This window comes from Leptonychotes weddellii, chromosome 2, assembly GCF_054177405.1.
Source record: "Leptonychotes weddellii isolate Sample4059 chromosome 2, ASM5417740v2, whole genome shotgun sequence".
Classification (NCBI taxonomy): Eukaryota; Metazoa; Chordata; class Mammalia; order Carnivora; family Phocidae; genus Leptonychotes; species Leptonychotes weddellii.
In genome coordinates, this window is record NC_138370.1 from 72,383,083 (window position 1) to 72,409,094 (window position 26,012).

The window sequence follows — 26,012 nt, forward strand, 5'->3', positions numbered from 1 at the left end:
AAATAAAGTCCTGAAGGGATAATTTTTGTTCTCTTCGGCTCTAGGTGGCTTCTTGCTTCCTCTCCAGAATCTAATTAGGGATGTTTCTGTTATTAGTTCTGTTTATTAAAACTTAATTTAGGTTAACAATCTTTTTTTTTTTTAATTCAAAATCAGAGATCAGGAACTCCGGCTTTAAGATAAGGGTAGTATGAAGCGGGATCCTTGGGAGTAGGATCATTGGTCACATTGTGTGAAGCCTGTGTTCAAGAATCAACTCAAAGGGCGCCTGGGTGGCTCAGTCGTTGGGTGTCTGCCTTCGGCTCAGGTCATGATCCCGGGGTCCTGGGATCGAGTCCCACATCGGGCTCCCTCCTCGGGGGGAAGCCTGCTTCTCCCTCTCCCGCTCCCGCTGCTTGTGTTCCTGCTCTCGCTATCTCTGTCTCTGTCAAATAAATAAATAAAATCTTTAAAAAAAAAAAAAAAAAGAATCAACTCAAATTATAACCGGGAACCTGAATGTATACCTGTCATTTAACCACATAGTCTGTTTTTACTAGATAAGGCCAAAATATTTTCCCTTATGTATAAGGGAAAGATGCTGGAGGACTTATGTTAAACTATTTGTGAAGGCAAAATCTCTGCTGTCAGAGTTTTTCACATTAAAATGATCTCTGAGGAAAAAAAACAACAAAGATCACTCATTGCCACGATTTCTCCTGACAAAAACATGGTCTTACGTTAAACCTGCAATGAATGTAATTTTTATAACTGATACCACCTAAATGTAAAGTTAGTAGTAAGAATTATTCTTATTTTACAGATGGAAGACCACTGACAAGATTTTTTTAAGGCAAGATTAGTAATGTAACTAAGTCAAGAGAGTTAGGAATAGATACACTACTACAACTAGATTTTGGTAATCCCTTCTTTCCTTGGCAGATTAAAAATACTAAGAATATTAAGAATCCTTCTAAACAGGGATGGAAAATAATATGTCAAAGAAGAAACAGCTCTGCAGAATTAGTTTTCCAACTGGAGTAACAGAAACCAGATTTACTCTCACCTGGAAAAAAAAGGGGCGGGGTGGCAGGGAGGATAAAATACATGAAATAGTAGTTTTTAAGACACGGGACACCGAGGAATGAAGTCACTGCACAGGGAAGGAGACCCAGAAGAAGCCCCGCAGATGTCCTGAGTGGAGGAGAAAGAATTCAGTGTGGACAGAATTGTGGCTCGGCTTCTCAATGCAATTCAGGAAAATTAGCATATTGCAGTTAGCATACTATTTTGCCTTCTCACAAAGATTATCAGAAACACTCTGTGTTTTAACTCTGATTCCTTATTTTAAAATGCTTCAATATGTCTAATTTACTGATTCCATAAAATATGATTAAGGATTTAATATATTGTTTCATCCTTTGAGTTGTCCCCATTAGGAAAATAAGTAACCAGGAGCATCCTGTAAAGCACAGGTGTGCATGCTATATGGGCTACTCGCGTTCTGAACTGGAGTAATACATTCTGCACGAGCAGAAGCTTGTAGGTGACTCATAAAGGTCGCCCTCACACGCATGGTTACAATATCCCAGCAAAGAGTTTGCCAAGCTGTGATCAAAACGAAGAGGAGAAAAATGTATTTGCCCCACGTTAAGTGTCAGCTCCTAGATTCTGTACAGAAATACTAGCTTAATAGCTCTTTGTCATAGTTGGGCCAGATTGAGCCAAAATAGCCAAACCGGTTGCTCAGGCAACAGATGCATGCTTTGCTCTGGGGAGGGCTTGATCCAGCCAAAGCAGCTGTGCAGCGGAACAAACCCTACGGGCTGCCTGCCTGCTATTACCTCTGCTTGTCTCAGTGGCTTAACCCAGACCCTCATCCCCCCAGGGATCTAGTCATCAGGCCCTTCATAGGCTGGGGTAGTTATGGTCACAAGTGGGCAAAGGAACACCTAGAAAACCCAATTCCACTCATATTCCTGTCACCATTATGTAAAAAGAGCCCTACATCCTCCTGATGAAAAGTCACTTATCTCTGCCCAAGTAGATCTCTTCTCACCTCTTGGTCTCTGGACATAAAAAGCCAAAAATGGTACACTATCCAAACCCATCACACATGGATCGTCTATTGGGAACACAGTGGAATAGAAGTACCTTTGATTCAGTGAGTATCTGTAACTTGAAGGATGATATAAAGTCCTTGCAGAGTATTGCCTCTGAGCTGCTGGCTCAGTGTGTCTTCAGCACACCATGACAACATATCCCCAGGGAAGAAGTTTCTAGGTGGCAGAGTATGTGATACCCTTGGTCCCATGGTTACAGGCCTATTCCTACCCCTCCTTTGCTTGAAAGATGATCCCCCGACCTGACATCATGTTAGGTGGTGTCTCATCTCAGTAAACTGAACACTCCATAAGCTCTCAGGTACTGATGATGTTGGATGAGGCCCTGCAGAAGGAAGGGCAAACCCATTCCCAGAATGTGTGTCTATTCCACGGAGAATGAACCACTGGTCTTTCTAGAACAGCTGGTTTGACCTGCCTCATAAAGCAAGGATGCATTCATCTGTTGCTCACAGTGACATTTTGTTGTCGTGGTAACTACACCCACTTTGGTATGTTGGAGCCCATCTATCCATTCCAGCATATCCACTTCCTTCAACTTTTAATCCTTTCCTCCACACTCTGCCACAGTAATATGCTTGCATTTCAACTTTGCTTTTGCTCAGAATCAGTCATTGCTTTTTCCATGCTTCTAGGAGCCATCCTGGTAGAGTGAGTTCATACCAACTCCCAGGATCTCAACGAGGGTGTTAAATCCTATTAATTTAAGATAGCTCTTATCCTGCAACCCAAGGACCCAATGTGGGTGCTATTAAGTTCTCCCCTAGTTTATGATCGGACTCTCTTGATCTTCACCCTGATTCTGGCCTCATGTACTCCTCCAGCTCCTCCCAGTCCACGCTGGCCAATTCTTGCAGCTCCTTGGGGTAGACTCTGGTCTTCTCTGCAGGCCCAGCACCTCTCCCGCTGAGTTTTCCTTAACCCAAATTATAGCTATTTAATCCTAATTCAAAACCTAGTAGCCTGGAGATAGGACAAATCCTAAAGGGGGGACTTGTTGCCTGGGGAGAGAGCTCTGCATTGTCACCCAGCTTGGAGGCAGGGCAGGAGTGTCTGCCCTTACCAGAGAGGGGTGGGCTGCGACTGCAGGCCCAGAAAGTTCAGGAGTCTGTGGAGTAAACATCTTCGGCGGCATCCATTCAGATGCCTCCACCTCACTTGTCAGGGTCCTGGGTTTTCTCAACAAGTGCCCTGACCGCTACGTAACAGACCTGCCTTGATTGGCAACTGTCTTGAAGTCTATCCATACAGACTATTAAAGTCCTGTGCTTGGGCCTCAGCTTTCTCAGCCATCCTGCTGCAAGAGATGAAAACTAGTTCCCGTGCATCCAGAGGCCCTCTGGCTTTCACACCTGGCTTCCCACAGCCCATTATTGCCCTCAGCTGTTCATTATGTTTCTATAGAGTAAGAATGGCCTAGCAATAGCCATCCAACCCTTTTATCCTCACAGCTACAATTTTCTCCATCCTTCTCAAATGCCAGCCGGGGCACTAACACATTCCTCTCTAGCACACCATCCCAATCCATCGCCAGTGTAAGGTGTACAACTGGAACCTGCGCCCACAACTTCCTGTTCTCCACCTACCATGAGTGATGGACTCTAGCCGCAAAAGTCTGCATCTACCACACCACTAATCTCTGCTACCTATTTTGCGTAGTAGATGAAAAATGAAGCAGTTTATAAAAAAATATTGGAAATGCTTTCCAAAGTAAGTTTAAAAAGTTAAGAACAAGAAATTCAATATCAAAAGTACGTAAGTGAAATACTAGATTTATTCAAAGACAAATGCATAATGCATCTGTATAATAATACTGTCTCCGTGTCTCTGAAAACGAGCTACGTGGTCACCTTTGTCTATACATTTAGGCATTCATAACAGGTGCTGTTCAGGGCACACACTGTGAAGAAAAAAAATCAATGAGTAATTGCTAAAACATACATATCGTGACTACTTAAGATAACATGAATATTTAATGAAAATTCAGCATTTAACATCTGACTCTCATCCTGTGGACCTACAAGGAAAAATACAATAATTCGTTTTACCCATTACCATCTTACAAAATCAGAATGAATATAAGCAGTGTTTTTTAATAAAAACAGCAATTTAATTTCAATCAAATATATTACCATCCTATTCTTTTATCCTGTGTATGTATCTAATTGGCATAACCTACTGATTACTGAAATCAGTAAAACTCCAATCCACGATGCTTCAATTGCTTGGATCAATACACATCTTACATTTGGAACTCATTTTTCTTATGCTATAAGCCTGATTATCAGTTCCTATAAAAATGCCGTGCCCTACTCCTTGCCCCCGTGAATGTGACTAGTCTTTTGCACAAGGCTAAGTGACAGTACTTCTGAACATCCACACCCAATTCATCAGGCACACATATTCCGGCTCCTCTCCGACACGGTCACGCAGGGGCAAGCCGCTCTCCTAGTTGTCTTGTTCCTCGTAGTGGGCATAGCCGCTGGCATAGGTCCTTCCTAAATTCAAATTGGTAAATAAATCGGATGACTCAGCATCTGAATCCTTTCCAACTTCATCTTCTTCCTCTTCATCATCCTCTGCTTCATCTTCATCTTCCTCTTCATCATGGTAGCTGCTATCACCACACTTATCAGAAGAAAGGTTCTTCCAGTAGGCATCATAGCCAGAAGCTCCATCTCCCTCTTCACCCCCAGTCTGCCTGCCAAATTTCAGGGAGCGTGCTGCAAAAGACAGATATGTACATGGCACTTTGTTCCGATTCTTTATATCTTCACTTTTCTCTACAATATACAAAATTATATGAACTTGACTGGCTGCTTCTTACTCCCATTTTCCTAATTTCCTCACTTAATACTTAACTGGAAAGAAAGGAGACCTCAGTAACAACAATCGGTTCTATCCTACTCAGAGTCTATACACATACCATATATAACAAATAATAAAGACAACAGTGTCATTTCCCTAATTCTAGAAAAAGTTGGAAAACAAAATAAGGGGGCGCCTGGGTGGCTCAGCTGTTAAGCGTCTGCTTTCGGCTCAGGTCATGATCCCAGGGTCCTGGGATCGAGCCCCGCATCGGGTTCCCTGCTCGGCGGGGAGCCTGCTTCTCCCTCTCCCACACCCCCTGCTTGTGTTCCCTCTCTCGCTGTGTCTCTCTCTGTCAAATAAATAAATAAAATCTTAAAAAAAAAAAAAATAAGAACAATAGCACTCTCCAAACAGAATTCAAATAAGGCATGTTAAAAACTAAAATGCTCTTCATTTGATAGATTAAAATTTTATTTTCAAATCACAGAACTGTTGAATTCATGTCACTACACATTTTTCTTAAGAGAACTACTCTGTAATTCTGGTGTCCGACAAGACAAAGCCCTTCATTTCTTCTGCCTAAGTGGCAATACGGTTTAGTGCAAAAAATCAGCAAAATCATCAGTCTCACCTCATTGTACAACTACATCTTTGATTAAACAAAAGTATTATCAGGGTCATTTAGAATTATGGTTCCATTCTGCTACGTTTAGTAAAGAGTCAAATTCTCTTTAACAAAATTGTAAGCTGCATTACTATAAGCATGTTTGTAGTAGTCTTACTCCTTCACAGAAAAGTTATGTAAAAACCACAAAACAATTTCCTATAGTAGTGATATATTACATAATAAGCATAGCTGCTCAAATACCACACACCTACAAAAAGCTTCAGAATGAATTCCAACTTCCAAGCACTGAAGATTACCAGCACTCGAATATTAAAGATTTATAGCTACTCAATTATTTAACAAGGAAAGCTTCAGCAAAGGCAGAAAAATCACTTTTTGGTCTTAAATTTCAGTATTCACTATGTCATTAACTGAGTCAAATGCCAAATATCAAAGTGAATGATGGTGTATTTCTTAAGTTAAATTGAGAAACTTCACCCACAAATTTTCCAAGGCTGTAAAATTCCATTTGCTTAAGAGAACACATTCATCTTTTCAAATACAAAGAAGAGGCAAAAACAAAAATAGAAAGAGAAAAAAAAAGAGATAAATCTTATCTAAGCAAGAAAGCAAAATCACTCCATTGGTATTTTAAGAAGAGCCTTACTTGACATGCTGAGATCCTTAGTTTCCTGAGTTTCATGTCCACATTTGGGGCAGGGAGGCTGTTTTCCTTTTTCTTGCTTAAACACTTTGCTCCTTGTATGATCATCACAGAAACAAGCCTACATAGGAGAAGTAAAAATAAGCAAGTAAATAAATAATTCAAAAAAATATACAAAATTATCACTAAATATTTCCTGGAGATTTAAAGGCAGTTTTGTTAGGGTAGAGATTAAGACTTTTGTTGGGACTGGTCACACTCCTGATTTAAATTTCTTAAGGGAAATGGTCTTTGCCAGAACTCTTTGAACTATGACCTAACATAAAGCAGAAACTATACATAGGATATGAACAGTGTAGGCACACTGATTCATTCATAAATATATGAGCATTCACAAAGCCCCTGATGACATAATGGTGAATAGCCTATCCACCCTCACAGATACATAACCTAACTGGGGACACAAGACAAGTGGAAAGATAATTGTGAAACACTCTGCAATGAAAGGGAAGTGCAGCGGAGGGGCACTAAACAGGATATGGGATTCAGGAAAGGTTTACTGGAAAACATGATGTGTTGGCTGAGATCTGAAGGAGAACAAGGGTACAGTAGGATAAGCAAAATGGGAAGAGAGATCTAAGGCAGAGGAAACAGCATAGACAACACCTGAAAGCCATTTGGCCAAATTGGGGCAGATCTGAGAGAGAAACAAGAGACAGGGTTAGGACCAGAAGAACCGGAGAAATGTTTCTGATAGGAAGTGAATTCACTGCACCTGTTTAATGATTTTTGACAAAGAGAAATGCTGGAGACAAGATCTAAGGAAATAGAACATTATGGAAATCTTCACTTTACTCAAACTCTCCTAAGCAAGTGAATTGTGATATTAATTAAAATATACTCTCAACATTTTGGTCAGAATATTCTCCATAAACGTAATGTGTAAAAACACTGAGCGAACAGGAGACATGTGCATTAGTGTCAACTCTAAGATAAGCCAACTGGATGACCTTTGGAAAGTCATTCAGCTTTCTCAATTCAATTTCACAATCTCCAAAATAAAAGAAGTAAACTACATAATGTTTAAAGACCCTTATAGATTAATAATGGCTATAAATAATCCAAGGTGGAGGAGTACTGGGATTAAAAACCAAATCTAAAAATAGCAAACAAGTATACCTTACAACGGAGACAGGAATGCTGACCAAGTCGATTGCATGAAACACCTATGGGCAAAAATACATAATGTCCAGATTCAAACTTCGAACGAAAACACTATTTTCCACAGATTTATACTTGATGTACTTAGATCAATTATTAAAATTTTTTTGGTCTCATAATATAACCTAGAGGGCACATAAAATGAGATGGAATCCCCAGCCAGAAGGAAGGAAACGAAGTGCACACACCCAGCATTCTTTCGCTAGTATGACACTAATTATTCTCCAATCTCCTTCCGCTTCTCCCGTTCTAGGAGATGGCAAACTTCATTAATTATATTTAGAAAACTGAAATGGTGAGACATCCTTTTTTTCATGACACTGGCTGAAGTTCTTCCCTTTATCACATAATGCTTAAATCTCAAAAAGAGGAACGCCTGGGTGACTCAGTTGGTTAAGCATCTGCCTTCAGCTCAGGTATGATCCCAGGGTCCTGGAATGGAGCCCCACATCAAGCTCCCTGCTCAGCAGGGAGTCTGCTTCTCCCTCTGCCCCTCCCCCTGCTCATGCTCTCTCTCTCACTCTCTCTCAAGTAAATAAATAAAATCTTTAAAAAATAAATAAATATATCTTAAAAAGAATAATTTTCTCCATTAATATATAATCTCTCCTGATGACGCAGGCTATTGCCATTTTTTGCATAACTTCTGATAAGGGAATAGAATACTTCAGGTAGAAAGGGTAGTTATGAAGAGAAAATAATGTTGAAGTGGGCAGGAAAAGATGGGAAAAATCCCAAAATATTTTATTACTATTTTAGTCAGTAAGCCATGTTAATTTTGGTCATTACCTGTAATTACTGAGGAAAAACCTAAACTTAAGTGCAAATATATTAGAACAGCCAGAATGTCTGGCACATATTGACTGTGCCAGAAATGGAAGAAAAAAATAAGTACCAGAGGTATAGAAAGAGAAAATAAACTAAGCCTTACACTAATAAAGCCTGAATATAAACTATTAACTTTCAATTCACTTAGAGGTCTTGAAAAAATAAAAAGGAAAACAAGTAAAAGGAAGCCTGTCTTTGTAATGCAAATATTTGACCAGATGTTTCTAATTTGGGAATTCTTTTACTTAATTTTGCCTGGTTCATGGGTAGCCTTTTTTATGTGAACAGGCAAGTACTTTTTTTACACTCAGAAATGATGCTCTCAATTATATGTATTATTATTGCTTCTGTCCGAGTATCCTGCTTTCTTCCACCGTAATGCCAATAATCCAGTTGGATATGTATTATTTGTCCTATGTGTTAATAATAAAAGTTAAAAAATCAACTGAGTACTTACTATATACAGTTGACCCTTGAACAACATGGGTTTGAACTGTGCAAGTCTGCTTACGTGCAAATTTATTTCAATAAATACAGTGCAGTGCTTTAAATGTATCTTCTCTGCCTTATGATTTCCGTAGTAACGTTTTACTTTCTCTAGCTTACTTTATTGTAAGAATATATCATATAATACATACAAAATATGTGTTAATCAACCATTTATGTTATCAGTAAGGCTTCTGGTCAACAACAGGCTATTAGCAGTTAAGTTTTTGGGGAGTCAGAAGTTATATGCAGATTTTCAACTGTGCAGAGGGTTGGTGCCCCTAACCCTCATACTGTTCAAGGGTTAACTATATAAGGCATATGTAAGTATACCAAAGTACTTCAATAATAACCATATTATTTCATTCAGTCTGTGGGGACAAAAATCTGAAATCTCAATCATTTCCACCTGAAGATATGCCCAGGGAGTTTTTTGGTTCCTTCTTCATTCAGTCAAAAAAAAGAAAGAAAAAGAAAAAGGATATACTTAACCAAAATGTTATAAATCCCTTTCAAATACATAGCCAGAACACACACTGAAAGTACAAAGCTCCCAACCCAATCTCCCAGTGTACACCAGGCATCTTTTTTTTTTAATATTTTATTTATTTATTTTTGACAGAGAGAAAGAGCGATCACAAGTAGGCAAAGCAGCAGGCAGAGGGAGAAGCAGGCTTCCCGCTGAGCAGGGAGCCCCACCTGGAGCTCAATCCCAGGACCCTGGGATCATGACATGAGCAGAAGGCAGATGCTTAACTGACTGAGCCACCAAGGAGCCCCAGGAATTTCTGATACAGAATCTTTTCCCATCCCCACTACTTGAGTCTTCTACGTGCCTCAAAGACATGATCCCAAGAAATTAATTTTGTCTATCTTGCCCTCATCCTTACTTCTGGGAACTCAACCTAGGATGGAACATGGCCCTGCCATTCTTCTCTCCCTGATTACCTCAAGCCAACACATATGCACTCTGGTTCACTGCCCAGTTATTTCTCTCCCCAAGAGTTACAATTTTGGACTTATATAAACAATGCATTTCTCCCAGATTCTAAAAATAGTTTGACGGGGCGCCTGGGTGGCTCAGTCGTTAAGCGTCTGCCTTCGGCTCAGGTCATGATCCCAGGGTTCTGGGATCGAGCCCCACATCTGGCTCCTTGCTCGGCGGGAAGCCTGCTTCTCCCTCTCCCACTCCCCCTGCTTGTGTTCCCTCTCTCGCTGTCTTGCTCTCTGTCAAAAAATAAATTAAAATCTTAAATAAATAAATATATAAATACATATAAAAATAGTTTGACTTTCCTAGTTTTAAACTGGGGAATGGTTTCCATTTTAAATCTATTTCTATGTCTTCAGAGTATTTTAAAAGAGAGTAGGTTGGGATGCATCAAAGTCTGCTGATAACAAGCCATTTTAAATTAGAAGTCCCGGAGCCATTTTAATTATTTAAAAAAATAGAGGCAGAGTCAACGTATTTGTTTTGTTTTTTCTTAAAACATCTTTCCCACTGATAATGCAGGTAAATAAGTATCTTAAAGAATTTCTATATCTCCCAACTCCTAAGTAAGGTCAAACCTATAAATGATGAGATATGACCAGTTAAGGGGGTGGAAACAAGCTATACCTTTGTGGCCTATGGGTATGATTAGGAAAATATTTCAGAAAAAAACAAGCATTGAATGGCAACTGGCAAAGAAAGAATGGCAAGAAAAAAACTAAAGCAATGAAAAAAAAGTAAAGAAGATAAACTACAGTAAACCAAAGACACCTAGGAACCTGCAATGAACATAACCTTAATATCAAGTATCAAAGACATGATGATAGATTTATCTTAAAATCCTGTCAACTATTCTGCTTTTGTATTTTTCCTTTTGTCTTTTACTGAATCACTAAAACTTCCTGATGAAATTATAGTCTTATCACTCACAACTGCCAGTCTTTGGGGTCAAATGCTACAAAATACTCAAAGTTCTCAGGCTCCAAATTAAAGTAATTCAATTTTTATATTACAGATTTTGCAGAAGTCTAAGAATGGCTCAAAAATGCTATCTACTTTGAGATGTTCTTTAACCTTTGAGAATTTCTATATGAATATTGTAAGAATTACATATATATGCATTTATGTATATATTAAAACTGACAACTTATCAACTTTAAATTTGTAAGAGAATATAGAGATTAGCATTTCATATCAAAAGAAAAACCAAATTCAAGCAAGTGAGTACCTGGGGAATTTCAGCCTTTTCTATAACGATATTTAATAAGGGCTTTCCAAGTAAAAGGTACCATAATAACACTTTATATGGATTCTCATTTTAATTAACTCTTTGAAAAAGAAATTAGCATCTTCTTTAATAAATAAGGAAATTCAGCTTTAGAAAGATTTGGTGATTTGCCCAAAATCACATAACCAGGAGGTGTTTGACTCTAAAGTTTGAGCTTTTGAGAATCAAAAATAATGCGGAAATAAAATGTAATCTGTAAAGATAATACCATTGAGAACCAGTTACACTGGTTCTCAAACTGAAAGATACATGACAATTATGTGTGTGGGTAAAATACATAGGCCTGCACCTACCACAGACTTCAAAGAATCTCAGGGATGAGGCCTGGGTGGCTGTATGTTTAAAAAACCTCCACAGGTGTTTCTGATGCATACTCTTGTCTAACAATCACCGAAACCAACTAGCAGGAACAAACCAGGGGTAGTATTACGTATCACTTACTTGAAGGCATTTGGAAATGTGTGTGGGTTTGGGGGGGGAGGGGGGCGGCGGGTAGGGGTGGGAGTTGTTATAATAACTTGGAGGTGAAAATGATACTTAGTACTCAGGACCAGGAAGGCTACAGTCCTATAATCAATCCCACATAACAAAGAACTGACCCAACCAAAATGCCAGTGGCATCCCTATTGAAAAGAACAGCCTATGTGGTTCTGAATTTTTTTTAGAAACGGAAAATAGATATTAAGTTGAATTATAGTCCACAAGAGGCTGCATAAAAAACTAGATTCTTTTTTGAGTCTAACACTTAATACTATTAAGAATCCTGGGTATAAAGGACATCTAATTTATAAAAACTTACATTTGAATGTTTCCGCCTCTAAAACCTGGCAGCTGGCTTGATGTTCAAATTGATCATCTTCACAGAGAAAGTTATGACAAAAAGAACAACTGAATATTCTGCCTCCTATTGGATTAAAAAACAAAACCCACAAATGTAACCATGATAAATTTCAATTTAAAGAAGCCATAAATATCAATTTAAAGAAGTCAAGCGATTTACTTCAGAATTACACCAAAGTGACACAGTAGTTTTTGTTCTGGTAAAGGCTACAATGAAAACTGCCAAACTGAACCATAAAAAAGGGGACTCCCACAATCCCCTGGCTACTCATATAGAAAGAGCAGCCAGAATGTTTCAAAGTCAGCCTTTACTTAATACAGTAAAGTTCACCACTTGCATGTAATCACTCACCGTGGTCCCAGACACCTCGTTCACACTCCACACACTCAGCATCAGTAAGAGGGCAGGCGCAGGCATGGGTACTAAGACATTTCCTACCATGGCAAACCCAGGCTTCACAGAAGTCACATATAGCACCCTGAAACCAAGGAACACAAAAAATCTTTGTCACTTGCCTGGCTGCAACCATTGTTTAGCCAAGGGCAACCATCAAAATTGTATACATTTAGCAATTTATCAACCCTCAGCGATAGTGGGTGGCTTCATTAAAAAAAATTTGTTTAAGCCAAAATTAAAGAGGGTTCTCTGAAAATCAAACTACTTCACCAACAGCTATTTACGATATAAAAAACTTGGCTATAAATCAAAAGAAAAAGAAGGGGGAAACTATACACTTAACCCCAATACTAATCATTAAAGTAAGTCACGGAGCTAAAAGTGTTGCCTTCAAATTGAATTCTAATTTGAATGGTGTCCAGAGTCCACATTTAAGCATTCTTATCTATAACAATTATAGTAACTGAATTTTTTCAATTAGAAATATTTCTGACTTCTAATTGAACATAATAATAATAAAAAAGGTACAAACCTCCAGTTACATTAAATAAGTCATGGGGATGTAGTGTATAGCATGGAGACTATAGTCAATAATACTGTATTATTTATTTGAAAGTTGCGAAGAGAGTAGATCTTAAAAGTTCTCATCACAAGAAAAAAATTGTAACTATGTGAGGTGATAGATGTTAACTAGACTTATTGTGGTGATCATTTTGCAATATACACAAATATCAAATCATTATGTTGTGCACCTGTGTGATATTGTGATTTATAATAAATATATATTCCATCTTCCAAAAAAAAAAGGAAATATTTCTCACTTAAGAAAATTCCTTCCTGAATCATTTATAAAATAATTCACATAGTTGGGGCACCTGGGTGGCTCAGTTGGTTAAGCGTCTGCCTTCAGCTCGGGTCATGGTCCCAGGGTCCTGGGATCGAGCCCCATGTCAGGCCCCCTGCTCGGCGGGAAGCCTGCTTCTCCCTCTCCCACTCCCCCTGCTTGTGTTCCCTCTCTCACTGTCTCTCTCTCTGTCAAATCAATAAATAAAATCTTTAAAAAAAATAAAAAATAAAAATAATTCACATAGCTTTTCTAGAATAACTGAGAAAAAATATTAAACTTCTGTCAGCATCTTTTTTCTGTTAAGGTGACTTGTGCTTTGAATCATTACATTTCTTTGTGGAAAAAAATTAAAATAAAATATACAGAATTAAATACCAGGATAAGACTCTCCAATTTTACATCAAGATAAGAGAGAAAGACTATACCTTTCAATAACACAATGACATCTATAGAATATTAATTGCTAGAAAGAATCTTAAGAAAATGAGACTAGGGACGCCTGGGTGGCTCCGTCGGTTAAGCATCTGCCTTGGGCTGAGGTCATGATCTCAGGGTCCTGGGATCAAGTCCCACATCGGGCTCCTTGCTCAGCGGGGAGCCTGCTTCTCCCTCTGCCTGCCACTCCCCCTGCTTGTGCATGCTCTCTCTCTCTGACAAATAAATAAATAAAATTTAAAAAAAAAGAAAATGGGACTAGACGGTCTTTCCTTTACAGGTGACAAATATGGGCCTAAGTCTTAAATCCAAATCCCAGAGCTACACGACAGTGGAGCTAGGATTTAAACCACGGTGTTCCGAATCTCAATTCAGTGTTCTAGTATTCAAGACTCTGTAACAGAAGTAGTAAAGAACAAACAGAAAGGGTGTTTTTGCAGTTGCAAAAATGGATTATCACTGTGGATAGCAAATCCTCCAATACATCTCTTGGAACATTCAAGGTTCTAACAACAAAAAGATGACACACTAAACTGGGTAATCCTGGAGAGTTTACAAGAGATGATTTACAAAGGACAGGGAAAGGCTTAGAAAAAACATAAGGGATGATGCAGTTACCACCTCTGAGCCTGAAACAAGGGGAGTGGAGAGAATTATCAGAATCTTGAGAGAGAGCAGTGTAGAGAGGATTACCAGGCCATATAGAGAGGAACTGTGGCCAATTCATGTCCAAACTAGGATAACCTGGTAGAGAGATCTGAGAGAATAAACACCCAGATTGTACTGTCCTCCCATCTACATGTTTTCCTGCCAGGGTCTTCCATTGGCTGAACCCAAAGGGAAGCCAGAAGGTAAGAAAGCCATTGATCTAGTCCATACACACGGGTGAGGTTCCCAGGGCAAAGCAGGGTGGGGAAGAGGGAAGAGAAAGGGAATTTCAACAGGCAAATAGAAGATTCCCAAAAAATCACTTTTCTAGAATTTATAGCTAATGATACATGAGTCTACTGAAATGTTTTATATAAGAGATCACTCACATTCATATAACTTAGTGAATTTTTTAAAAAGCATTTGATAAATCTGGACATAAGCAAGCTACCGAGGAAGATTACATTGATTTATGAATAAAGATAACAATGACAATCCTGTATTTAAAATGAAGAGGAATTCACAAGATACTGATGAATAAGTCTAGTTTCTTGCTTTTGTAAGATATGCACACATGAAATAAATCATATAAAGGTGTGCTTCATGACAGAAAATTATGTTCTTGGCAAGTTGCTATAAATAAAATATCTGCTTGACATAGAGGTACTATTACTTTCCTCATGGAATGAAATTTGGACCTGGGCATAAAATCACACAACAGAGGGGAGCCTGGGTGGCACAGTCTTTAAAGCATCCAACTCTTGGTTTCGGCTCAGGTTGTGATCTCAGGGATTTGAGAATGGCCCCACATCGGACTCCGCACTCAGTGTGAAGTCTGCTTGGGTTTCTCTCTCCCTCTCCCTCTGTATCCCCTCCTCTCTCAAATAAATAAATAAATCTTAAAAAAAAAAAATAAGTAAACCACACAACAGAATACAGTAAAATTGGTTAAAGAGATATTTTTTAGTGAAAAAGAGAGCAAAATGCATTACACAACTCTTTTTATTACAGCATACCTCATTTTGTTATGCTTCATTTTACTGCACTTCACAGCTAGTGTATTTTTTATAAATTGAAGGTATGTGGTTACCCTGCAATCATCAGTGCCATTTTTCCACCCGAATTTGCTCATTTCATGTCTCTGCATCACATTTCAGTAATTCTCACATTTCAAACTTTTTTATTATTATTATATTTGTTATGGTGATCTGTGCTCTTTGATATTACTATTAAAATTGTTTTGGAGTGCACAAACCATGCCCATGTAAGACAGCAAATTTAATTGGTAAATGTTATATGTATTCTGACTGTTCTACCAACCAGCTGTTCGCCCACCTCTCTCCCTCTCCTCGGGCTTCCCTATTCCCTGAGACACAACATTATTGACATTAGGCCAATTGATAACCCTACAATGGCCTCTTAAGTGTTCAAGTAAAAGAGCTGTACATTTCTCACTTTTAAATCTAAAGCTAGAAATGATTAAGCTTCGTGAGGAAGGCAGGCTGAAAGCTGAGAAAGGCCAAAAGTAAGCCTCTTGTGCCAAATACTCAGCCAAGTTGTGAATGCAAAAAAAAAAGGCTCTTGAAGGAAACTAACAGTGCTATTCCAATGAACACACAAATGATAAAAAAGCAAAACAGCCTTATTGTTGATATGGAGAAAGTCTGAGTGGTCTGGATAGAAGATCAAATCAGCCACAACACTCTCTAAAGCCAAAGCCTAATTCAGAGCAAGGCCCTAACTCTCTTGAGTTCTATGAAAACTGAGAGAGGTGAGGATGCTGCAGAAGAAAAGTTGGAAGCTGGCAGAGGTTGGGTCATGAGGCTTAAGGAAAGAAGCCGTCTCCAAAACATCAAAATGCAAGGTGAAGCAGAAAGCACTGATACAGAAGCCATAGCAAGTCATCCAGAAGATCCAGCTAAGATAATTCATGAAAGTGGTTACACTATGCCACAGACTTTCAATGTTGACCAAATAGCCTTAAATTTGAAGATGCCATCTAGGACTTTCATAGCTAGAGAAGAGAAGTCAGTGCCTGGCTTCAAAGGACAGGCTGACTCTCCTGTTAGGGGCTAACAGAGCTGGTTGGTAACTTTAGGCTAAAGTTAATACTAACCTACCATTCTGAAAATCCTGGGGCCCTTAAGAATTATGCTAAATCTACTCTGCCTGTGCTCCCTAAGAAATGGAACAAGAAAGCCTGGATGACAGCACATCTATTTACAACACGGTTTACTGAATACTTTAAGCCCACTGTTGAGACCTACTGCTCAGAAAAAGGATTCTTTTCAAAATGCAGCTGGTACTCAAGAGCTCTGATGGGGAGATACAATGAAATTAATGTTTTCATGACTGCTAACACAGCATCCATTCTGCAACCCCTGCATCAACAAGTCATTTTGACTTTCAAGTCTTTTTATTTAGAAATATATTTCATAAGGTTATAGCTGCCATAGATAGTGATTCATCTAATGGATCTGGGCAAAGTAAACTGAAAACCTGGAAAGGATTCACGATCCTAGATGCCTTTAAGAACATTACTGATTCATGGGAACAGATCAAAATATCAACATTAACAGCAGTTAGGAAGAATTGATTCCAACCGTCATGGATAACTTTGAGGGGTTCGAGACTTCAGTGGAGAAAGTTAACTGCAAATGTGGTGGAAATACCAAAAGAATAAAAACGTGGAGCCTGAAGATGGGACTGAATTGCTGCGACCTCATGATAAAACAGATGAGGAGCTGCTTCTTATGAATGAACAAAGAAAGTGATTTCTTGAGATGGAATCTACTCCTGGTGAAGATGCTGCAAAGAATGCTGAAATGACAACCTAGGATTGAGAATATCACATAAACTTGGATTATAAAGCACCAGCAGGGGTTTGACAGGACTGACTTCAATTTTGAAAGAAGTTCTCCTGTGGGTAAGATGCTATCAAATAGCATCACATGCTATGGAGAAATAGTTATTTTAAGAAATTGCAACAGCCACCCCAACCTTTAGTAACCACCACCCCGATCAGCAGCTGAGAACATCAAAGGAAGACTTTCCACCAGCAAAAGATTACGACTCACTGAAAGATAAGATCATGGTTAGCATTTTACAGCAATATTTTTAAATTAAGGTATTTAAAATGTTTCTTTAGATTAATGCTATTACACATTAAATAGACTACAGTACAGTAAATACTGTAAACATAACCTTTACATGCACTGGGAAACCAAAAAATTAATTTTGACTTGTTCTATTGCAATATTTGCTTTATTACAACTGTCTGTAACCAACCTACAATATCTCTGAGGTATGCCTGTATTTAAAACAATGAATTTCCTTAGAAAATTCTACATGTAATGAGGAAATTATGCATAAGTCTATGTTAAATATGTATTCTTTTTTGAAATGTAAAGCTATAAAAAAGCTACTAATACTAGGTTCTTTTGAAACTAGGCTGCTTTTTAACCAAAAGCTTGAACCTTGCTTAAGCAGGGCTTTCAGTACAGTAAGTGACATCCTATGAAGTCTGATTAATATACTTTAGAAAGGTACCACTGACAAATGAATTTTTGTTTAAGTCAACTTTAAATAAGTTTCCATTTCTTGTATGTTTTCCAATAAGAAAAAAAGGAAGCAATCAAAAATAAGTGGATAATATAGGAAAATCCTACAAATAATATGCACAGATAATCCAGAAACCTCCAGACTGACTGAATCAAGGACAAAACAGTGCTATTTAGAAAAAATAACCACGGGTCAGAAAGACTTTTCTTATCCTTGGAAACCTGCTCGTCTAAGAAATGAAGACAAGAAACTTACCACCATTGCAAGGCCAGTACTATACACGCCAGCATGCTTTATGACACAGTCTGAAGACTTCATCATGCACTTTGTTTTCCCTGTAAGGAGACAAATTTGCACTAGTAGTCTTATGCAAAGTAGTACACGTAAATATTCACTAATGCCACTTTTTACCTAGCCTCAATTCCTATAGCAATAACTTGAAAATGGATAGAAATCAGTTTACTGCTCATATTACTAAAAATAAAAAGACTGATATAACAGAGATCTAACCTGAATCAGATCTTTTAAGATTAGAAATTTACTAGTAAATCTATAAAAATGTATTGCATAATAAAATTAAATGTTAATTATTGTTTGTACTAAAATCAGAAATTGCAAGTTACAGTTGTAATCTAACAATCATCAAAGCAGTTTAAAATCTTGTGAATTTTCAGATGAATTAATACAGATTTTAAAAAGCTATGCTTTAAAATGAATTTTACGGTTTATAATAGCCTGGTTTGAAGTTATTGTTTATTTCTACTCAAAAAAACAATAAAAACAGCCTGGTTGGAAGCTATTGTTTATTTCTTTCCACAGAACATCTCAAACCAAACCAAACAATGATAAGGTAACTTACCTAGTTCTTTTTTTAAGTTTATCCATATGTAAAAATTGACAAACATAGCCCCCAAATAAACATTCTTCTCAAAGAATTTTGAAATAGTGCCCAAGTGAGTGGAAAAAACAGGAATACAGTGATAGAGCTAAAAATCACAATATAACCACAAAAGCTCTGATCTAGCAGCAAATTACCAACATGAAACACTATCAGGAAATTCACTCATCATATACTATGTCAAAATTAAGGTGACATATTAATCACCCATCTCAGACTCTGCAAAGTAGAAGATGAAACACAAAGAAGATGCACAATTTTCCATTATCTTGATTATCTGAGGAACAAAGCTAGGACAACAGGAAATGGGAAGAGAGACTGAAAATGAGAGACAGCAGCTACCCAACTGTTCCATGTCTAAGTATAAGAATCAGTAAGTGGGAAATAAATCCATGTACACAGCACTATATAACTGAAGCCCAGCCAACAATGAAAATATGGGATGGTCCTAGTAAGAACTCAATCTTCATAATCTATTTTCTCATTCTTTTTTTTTTTTTTTTAAATATTTCACTTATTTGAGAGACAGAGAGCATGCGTGCGAGCACACAAGCTGGGGGAGGGGCAGAGGGAGAGGGACAAGCAGACCACCCCATCTCACCCAGCAGGGAGCCCAACGCAGGGCTGGATCCCAGGACCCTGAGATCATGACCTGAGCCTACGTCACCACACTTAACTGACTGAGCCACCCAGAAGCCCCTCTATTTTCTCATTCTATATTCATTTGTCTTCTATAAAATAAAGATATAAAAACTGGCAGACAAGTAGTCTCTCTAGGCCAGTATTTTTTTTTTTTTTTTAAGTAGGCTCCATCCTGGGCCTGCTTAATGCTGTGCTTGAACTCATGACCCTGGGAGCAAGACCTGAGCTGATAAACCTCAAAAGATGGCCTCTTAGAAAACTAGAACTACGCTAGAAATATTCAGGGATATAGCCCTAAACTTTCCTAATTTTCTACAATGTTATTATACATAAACACATTTATGTGAGTATATCCCAAATTGTGTTCCACCTGAAACTATCATCCCATAACCAAAGGGAGTATTTGTTCAAATAAAAGTTTGGGGAGTAAATCTGGTGTGAACAAAATTCATTAGGTTTCTTTACTGGAGGTCTTCAGAACCTTTAACATACAAATATGTAACAGAAATTTCCCAGACAGAAAGGCAGGGATGAAACAAGCAGCATTTCTCAAGTGTATGTATTATTTTAAGAAATACCTATTAAGAGACGCCTGGGTGACTCAGTTGTTTAAGTGTCTGTCTGTTCAACTCAGGTCCTGATCTCACTGTTGCGAGATTGAGCCCTGCATTAGGCTCTGCACTGGGCATGGAGCATGCTTGGGATTCTCTCTCTCTCCCTCTCCCTTTGCCCCTCCTTCTGTCTCTCCCTTTCTCTCAAAGAAAAGAAAGAAAGAAATACCTATTAACAGCTCAAGTATTCTATGGAAGGCTATTTGGGAAACACCAATCTTGTTGTTCTATGAACTACCATTTAGTTTTACCATTTAGTTTACTTTGAATAATCATTTACTCTGAATAAATACCTGGGAACTGAATACGGAGCTTAGGAACTCTATTGCAATCACTTGGGAAAACATATGAGGAACTCAAGAATCATATGCTAATGCCAAACAGAAAAAATTGGCATCAGTAAATGTGGAATAAATCTATTCTCAACAGTCTAAGATACTGTGGGCAATATCAGCAGGAATCAAAACTTAGAAAAGTATACAAACAGATATCAACAAGACAAAGTTAGTATAACTAAAAATTCAGATCACCAAATGTTATCAGTCTGAAATCTGATCTTTTAATGTTTACAACATGGTGGTAACCTGTATCTAAACTGTATCTTAATTATTTTTCAACATTATATCAAAGAGACAAAATCAAGACTTGATAGTGTCAGACAGACCAAATAACAATTTGTTATTTCATTAATGGTAAGGTCTAACAGTACTATAAAAAATGATAAATCAGTCAAACTGATTAACTGCAAAACAAATGGTTGATAAAAGAAAAGGTTTAAGGGCGCCTGGGTGGCTCAGTTGGTTAAGCAACTGCCTTCGGCTCAGGTCATGATCCTGGAGTCCCAGGATCGAGTCCCGCATCGGGCTCCCTGCTTGGCGGGGAACCTGCTTCTCCCTCTGACCCTCCCCCCTCTCATGTGCTCTCTGTCTCTCTCATTCTCTCTGTCTCAAATAAATAAATAAAATCTTTAAAAAAAAAAAAAAAAGAAAAGGTTTAAGTCCCCAGTTATCATATACTTACCACACTGTGCACAAATTGGTAACTTCTGTACAGAATTGCAAAAATAGCAAAACGCTCTATTCTTCTGCCGCCTTGTCATGTGAAATAAAATTTTAAAATTCAGTCAATATCAGATAAAAGGTGAGGGGATCTATTTATTACATATAGATAGAAAAAGAAATAAATAAAAATTTACCTCTGACACTTGTCACATTCCTGTAAAATGTAAACACATAACATTAATTTTCTGATTGAAAACTCCCAATTTACTTGCATTATAAAGAATACCCTGTTTTTCATGTTAAAATTTAAGTAACACTTCCCCAAAGCCTCCAACTTCACCCACATATACAAGCATCTATACACACCTTCATAACAAAGGTATGTTCCCGTACATACCACACCAAAGAAAGGAGTAGCATTTCCACAAGAGGCTATATAAATACAGCAGTGGTTTGTTTTGGGGTTGTGTTTTTTTGTTGATGTTGCTTTTTAATCAGATAAATATTACAGAATGGACACAAGAAATGGTAGAGAACACAATATGATGAAGCTCGCAGAAAATCTAGAATCTTAAACATGGTACTAAAAGTTCTCAACAATCTGGTCCCTAACCACTTTCAAACCTTGCTGGCCTATTCACTTTAGATTAAAGTCACTATTTGTCAGCCATTCATGAAATAGGTCTTATACTTTTTCCATGCCTTACTATTCTAATAATTTTCCTTGAAAAGTCTATCCTTACAATCTTTACCTGTTGAAAGTTCTGGTGATGAACCCACCTCCTCTATGAACTGTACCCCAACCACGCACTCAAGTTTATCCCTGCTTTGCCCAAATGTACCTTAGTCTTAACTGTACATTTATTACAACACTTATTAAATTCTAGTCTTCATTATGTGTATTTATGTATATGAGTCAATTCTTTTGTCTGTCCCATAACCCTCTTCTCTAGAAATGACCCTGAAGGGAGTCTCTACCATCTGTCCTATCTGTGTTATGTAATCCTGGTCCCTCCCATCCGCCCCCCCCCATGCCAGTCATAAACGTTAGCAGGGCTATCTTCTTTCCCTCTCTGACAACATTATGGGATGTGAGACACACAAGCTACCAGTACCTACAAACCCAAACAAATGGGGTAAGACAATCTGAGAAAATGGAACTAATAAGGAAAAAGAAACACAAGCAAAAGATGGAACTACACGGTTGTTCCAGGTTCCAGTTGTCCAAGTCCCAGCGTCCCCGCTACATCCTTGCCCTTCCCAACTACATGTTAGTAAATGTAGTAAACAGAAATAGAAATAATATAGAAATAGTAAACTCTTTTTCTCCCTAAAGTTACTTAAGTTGGATTTGTCACTTACAAACAAACAAATCTTAAGAAATACACAAGACAACTGATCTATAAACTTATCAAAACAAGGACTGTGTCATTCATTTTTGTATACCCCACAGTGCCTAAAATAGTGCCTGGCACAAAATAGATGCAAAAGAAACATTCAGGGAATTAAGTCATATTAAGCATTTCATATGATCTTTAGGTGAAACAAAAGAAGAAGAAGAAAGAGGAGTAGCAGGAATAGAAAAAGTAGAGAGGACTGGAAATAGGAAATTATGGGACAACTCAGAGAAATATGGCCAAAAAAAGGAAAGGGGTTATAATCACATGATAATCTTGCTTTTTCACACTTTGAGCAAACAAGCCCAGAAATGATCAGGACTAACCCACTGAGCACAGGAAAAGAAGGTAACAGGACAGTTAGCCAAAAGAGATGTCAAGAAAAGTGAAAAGTTTAGAAAAGAAAAATCAAATGAGTTAAGAACTGCCAAGAGAAATAATGAAAAGGCTCCAACTAATAGGACAACTTATGCGTATAAGGTTAGAGAAGCTGGAAAACGTCACACAATGCCTAGTATGTATTCTTGTTACATATCTATCACTAACAGCAGCCAAGGTAATACACTAGGTTTATAAATAACATAAAATCAAACAAAATCATTGCTACTCTGCCTTAATGAAAACAATGGACATGACTCTAACACAGATTTGAAATTCAATAAAATATATGCAGCAACTCTGTATTCACTAAAATTTTATTCAGGCATTTTTCAGATAAGTATTATACAGTTTTTCAACCACCAACAGGTATCCAAAAAAGCTGTTACCATTGACGCATTGCATGGGTGTTTAGCTAAATCTATGGTGCTTCTTGATGCTCTGAGCTGTTTTTCACGTTCCCGACGGTTCTCTGCCTTCTTCCTCGCACCAGTCTTTTTTTTAGGCATTTTACCCCACTTTCTACACAAGAGAACAGAGAAGATACAATTGCCTGGTTGCATTTGCTTTTGTAAATAAACCAAGAAACAGTAGAATGAAGTGTTTTCACTCATTAAATTTTAAACTCAATCCTGTCATTTTGACTGGTAAGCACATTTTAAGCCTTTATGAAATATTAAATATACATTACCCCAAATAAAATAGATAACTTTTAAGATAAGGCACTTATTTGCACTACCAAACAATTCTAAAAAATGTAAACATCAAAACAATTTATCCTAGAAGCCAAACGTTTCCTTTTCCCAGTGAGAAAAAAGAGAAAAAGTTTCTCTCATGTTAAGTATTCTTTAAAAATTACTCTGTACATGGGGTGCCTAAGTGTCTGGGTACTGGAATCAAGCCCCCACCCCCCCCACTCCACCTTGGGGTTCCACTCTCAGTGGCGAGTCTGCTTGAAGATTCTCTGTCCCTCTGCCCCTCCCCCGCTTATGCTCCTGCTCTCAAATAAATCTTTAAAAAAAAATAAAATAAAAAATAAAAATTACTCTGTACTAAATTTTTTTAAAAATTAGGCATATATCATTAACAAGAAATAATTTAAAAGTATATTATATACTCAGTTTATATCATTTTTTGAGCTATACATTCAACTTGACGTTAAGATTTGAAGTATAAAGTCTTATTTCTCCTGTGTAATAGCTAAACAAAACATCTAACAAGTAAAGTCAAATGACAACATTAACTACAGAGCCAACCCCCTCTGAAAAGATATTAAAGGTACTGTAGTTGCTTTGACTCTGGAAGCTGCTCTTCTCTACATGTAAGTGAGCATATAATTTTAACAGAGTTCAAATTTATGTTTAAGAGTATGTATTATATATGAGTATGTATGTAAAGCCCTGTATAAATAAGGACTTTAAAACGGGCTTTCATCTTTTATCACTTAGTTGAAAGAACTACCACATTGAGAAAAACAAGATTTTTACTAAATAACACATTTTTATTTGGCTATTCATCCAGTCTGCACACTGCAAGTTCCTTGAGGATTTCAGCCCTGTCTTTCTTGACAATGTTTACCTCCCCGCCCTGCCTGGCATATATTAAGCAGTCAATAAATGAAGAAACACACTAATAAATGGGCCTATTATGTACTTGCTTCACAATATGAATCTCAAGTTTCTTTAACATTCTTCAAAATACATATTTTTTAAGTCTTTTCTAAGAGTGATTCTCAAAAATCAACTGTAGAAATTCCTAAAAAATACAGATTTACATGTCTAGGCCCTGTTCAAGATCTACAAATTCTAAACTTCCAAGGACAGGATTAAGTTTCACTGGTGACTGTGACACAATCTCCCTGAAGGCACGAACATTCTCTTCAAAGAAACCAAAACACATCCATGATACATGAAGAGAATTCCCAAAAATCACTTTGAAGAAATTCACACTTCTCATTTAAAAGGCCGTATTACAACAGGGCGAAATCATGCACCAGCTAGCTCGTCTTATTAAGTTTTCCTACTTTGGGTTTCAACTCTTATGTTAAAATGTCCAAGCAAAAGCCAAGTGGTGGGAAGCTGCGACTTAAAAATATAGACAAATCAGGCCAGGAGGTTTAGTAGGTGGTCAGCTAAGTAACGTACAAGCCCACGAGATCATCCTTTCAGTATTTAAAACGACCAAATTCTACAGGGTGAAAAAAAATTGTGTAGTCCCCTGCCAAAGGAACTCAGAAAACAATCCGGGGTGATCATCCCGGTGAATTTTTGCGTCCCCCAGGGATGAATCGGCTCAGGCTGAGCCTCGATTTTTTTTCTCCAATTTGGTTTGGAAACTTAAAAGAGTGAAATTTTTCACGCCTTATATGGGTTTAAGCCCTTCTCCAGCAACGCTTCGACTTAAGACGTGGTCTGTCATCAAATGAGAAAAGAGGCACAGGGTCAGCGCTGCTTTGGAGGAAAAGCCTGCAATCGGGGGACCCAGCGGGGTGATGGGGGCGTCCAGAGGCAACAGCGGAGGTGCCATGAGGTTCGGGGAACTGACAACCATCACCCGCCCGCGGGACACCCTCCCTCACGCGCGCTCCGGGCCGACCTCGCTCACCCTTGCGGGGAGGCCGGGCTCACTCCGGGGGCAGAGGGCAGGGAATAGCGTGAGACCAGCCCGCGGCAGCAGCAACTCCAACTTGCGGGCCACGACTCCAGGGAAAGAGCTACTAAAACCGAAGGAGGGCGGGCAGAGCCAATTTCCGACACTAGGAGCCGGACCGGATGTCCTCTTACGTCAGCAGTGACCTTACGGCAGCACGTCGACAGGAAGGGGCCCGCCCACTTCTGTTTGCCCCGCCCCGGTCCCGCCCACTCCCGCGGGGGGCGGGACTCCCACTCCTGGATGAGGGATTTGACAGGGGAGGGAATAGGGAAAAATAGAACAGAAAGACAGGGGACAGGAAGGCCCGGTCAATTTTATTTTTTTTCGGAAAAGGAGAAATCTAAAGGAAGAGGGAAATGAATTCACAAACTTGACACTGCATTAACTGACTAAATTCTTGCCTAATTCTTTGGAAACTTTCTGCTACCTACATCGTTTGTGCCTCACATCCTACTTTTCATGTTTGCTGTGCAAACTATGAACTCCATTCTTTTGTGAACAAATTTTCCCACATTCTGGGCCTCTAGTGTGTGTTCTGCCTTGTCCTTAATTGAAACCTAACATCCTCTCCCTTACAAAGACAACTGGCTTTAAACATCTATGAAGCGAAAGGTGCTCATTTTTGCACTCTTCCTTCATCTCTTGGTTAGGAGGTAGAGGTCAGTCCCCTTGTTCCCTGTACCTCACTCAGATAATTAGTCGTCCTT

General features: G+C 38.3%; 1 protein-coding gene across 2 annotated transcripts; it reads right to left on the reverse strand.

Annotated features, from left to right (window-relative positions):
* Positions 1–3,858: 3,858 nt before the first annotated feature.
* Positions 3,859–25,438, reverse strand: ZNF330 (zinc finger protein 330). Of its 2 annotated transcripts, none has more exons than XM_081811850.1 (10): positions 25,258–25,438; positions 23,043–23,175; positions 21,073–21,092; positions 20,898–20,968; positions 17,982–18,061; positions 12,191–12,317; positions 11,798–11,902; positions 7,364–7,410; positions 6,188–6,305; positions 3,859–4,825 (listed from the first exon to the last, which is right to left on the reverse strand). In XM_081811850.1, exons 2-10 carry the CDS (start codon positions 23,160–23,162, stop codon positions 4,551–4,553), a joined length of 963 nt encoding a protein of 320 aa, XP_081667976.1. In that variant the 5' UTR covers positions 23,163–23,175; positions 25,258–25,438; the 3' UTR covers positions 3,859–4,550. The 2 variants fall into 2 exon arrangements, with proteins under 2 accessions (XP_081667976.1, XP_081667977.1); XM_081811851.1 differs by having other exon boundaries at positions 25,249–25,438.
* Between the last annotated feature and the right edge of the window lie 574 nt (positions 25,439–26,012).

Excerpts from the sequence above, each read along its gene's own strand:
- ZNF330 (XM_081811850.1), bottom strand. The coding sequence starts at position 23,162 with ATGCCTAAAAAAAAGACTGGTGCGAGGAAGAAGGCAGAGAACCGTCGG. Across the intron at positions 18,062-20,897 it reads ACCAATTTGTGCACAGTGTG|GGAAAACAAAGTGCATGATG; the intron begins GTAAGTATATGA and ends GTCTCCTTACAG. Across the intron at positions 4,826-6,187 it reads TAAGGATCTCAGCATGTCAA|CACGCTCCCTGAAATTTGGC; the intron begins GTAAGGCTCTTC and ends TGTCTTTTGCAG.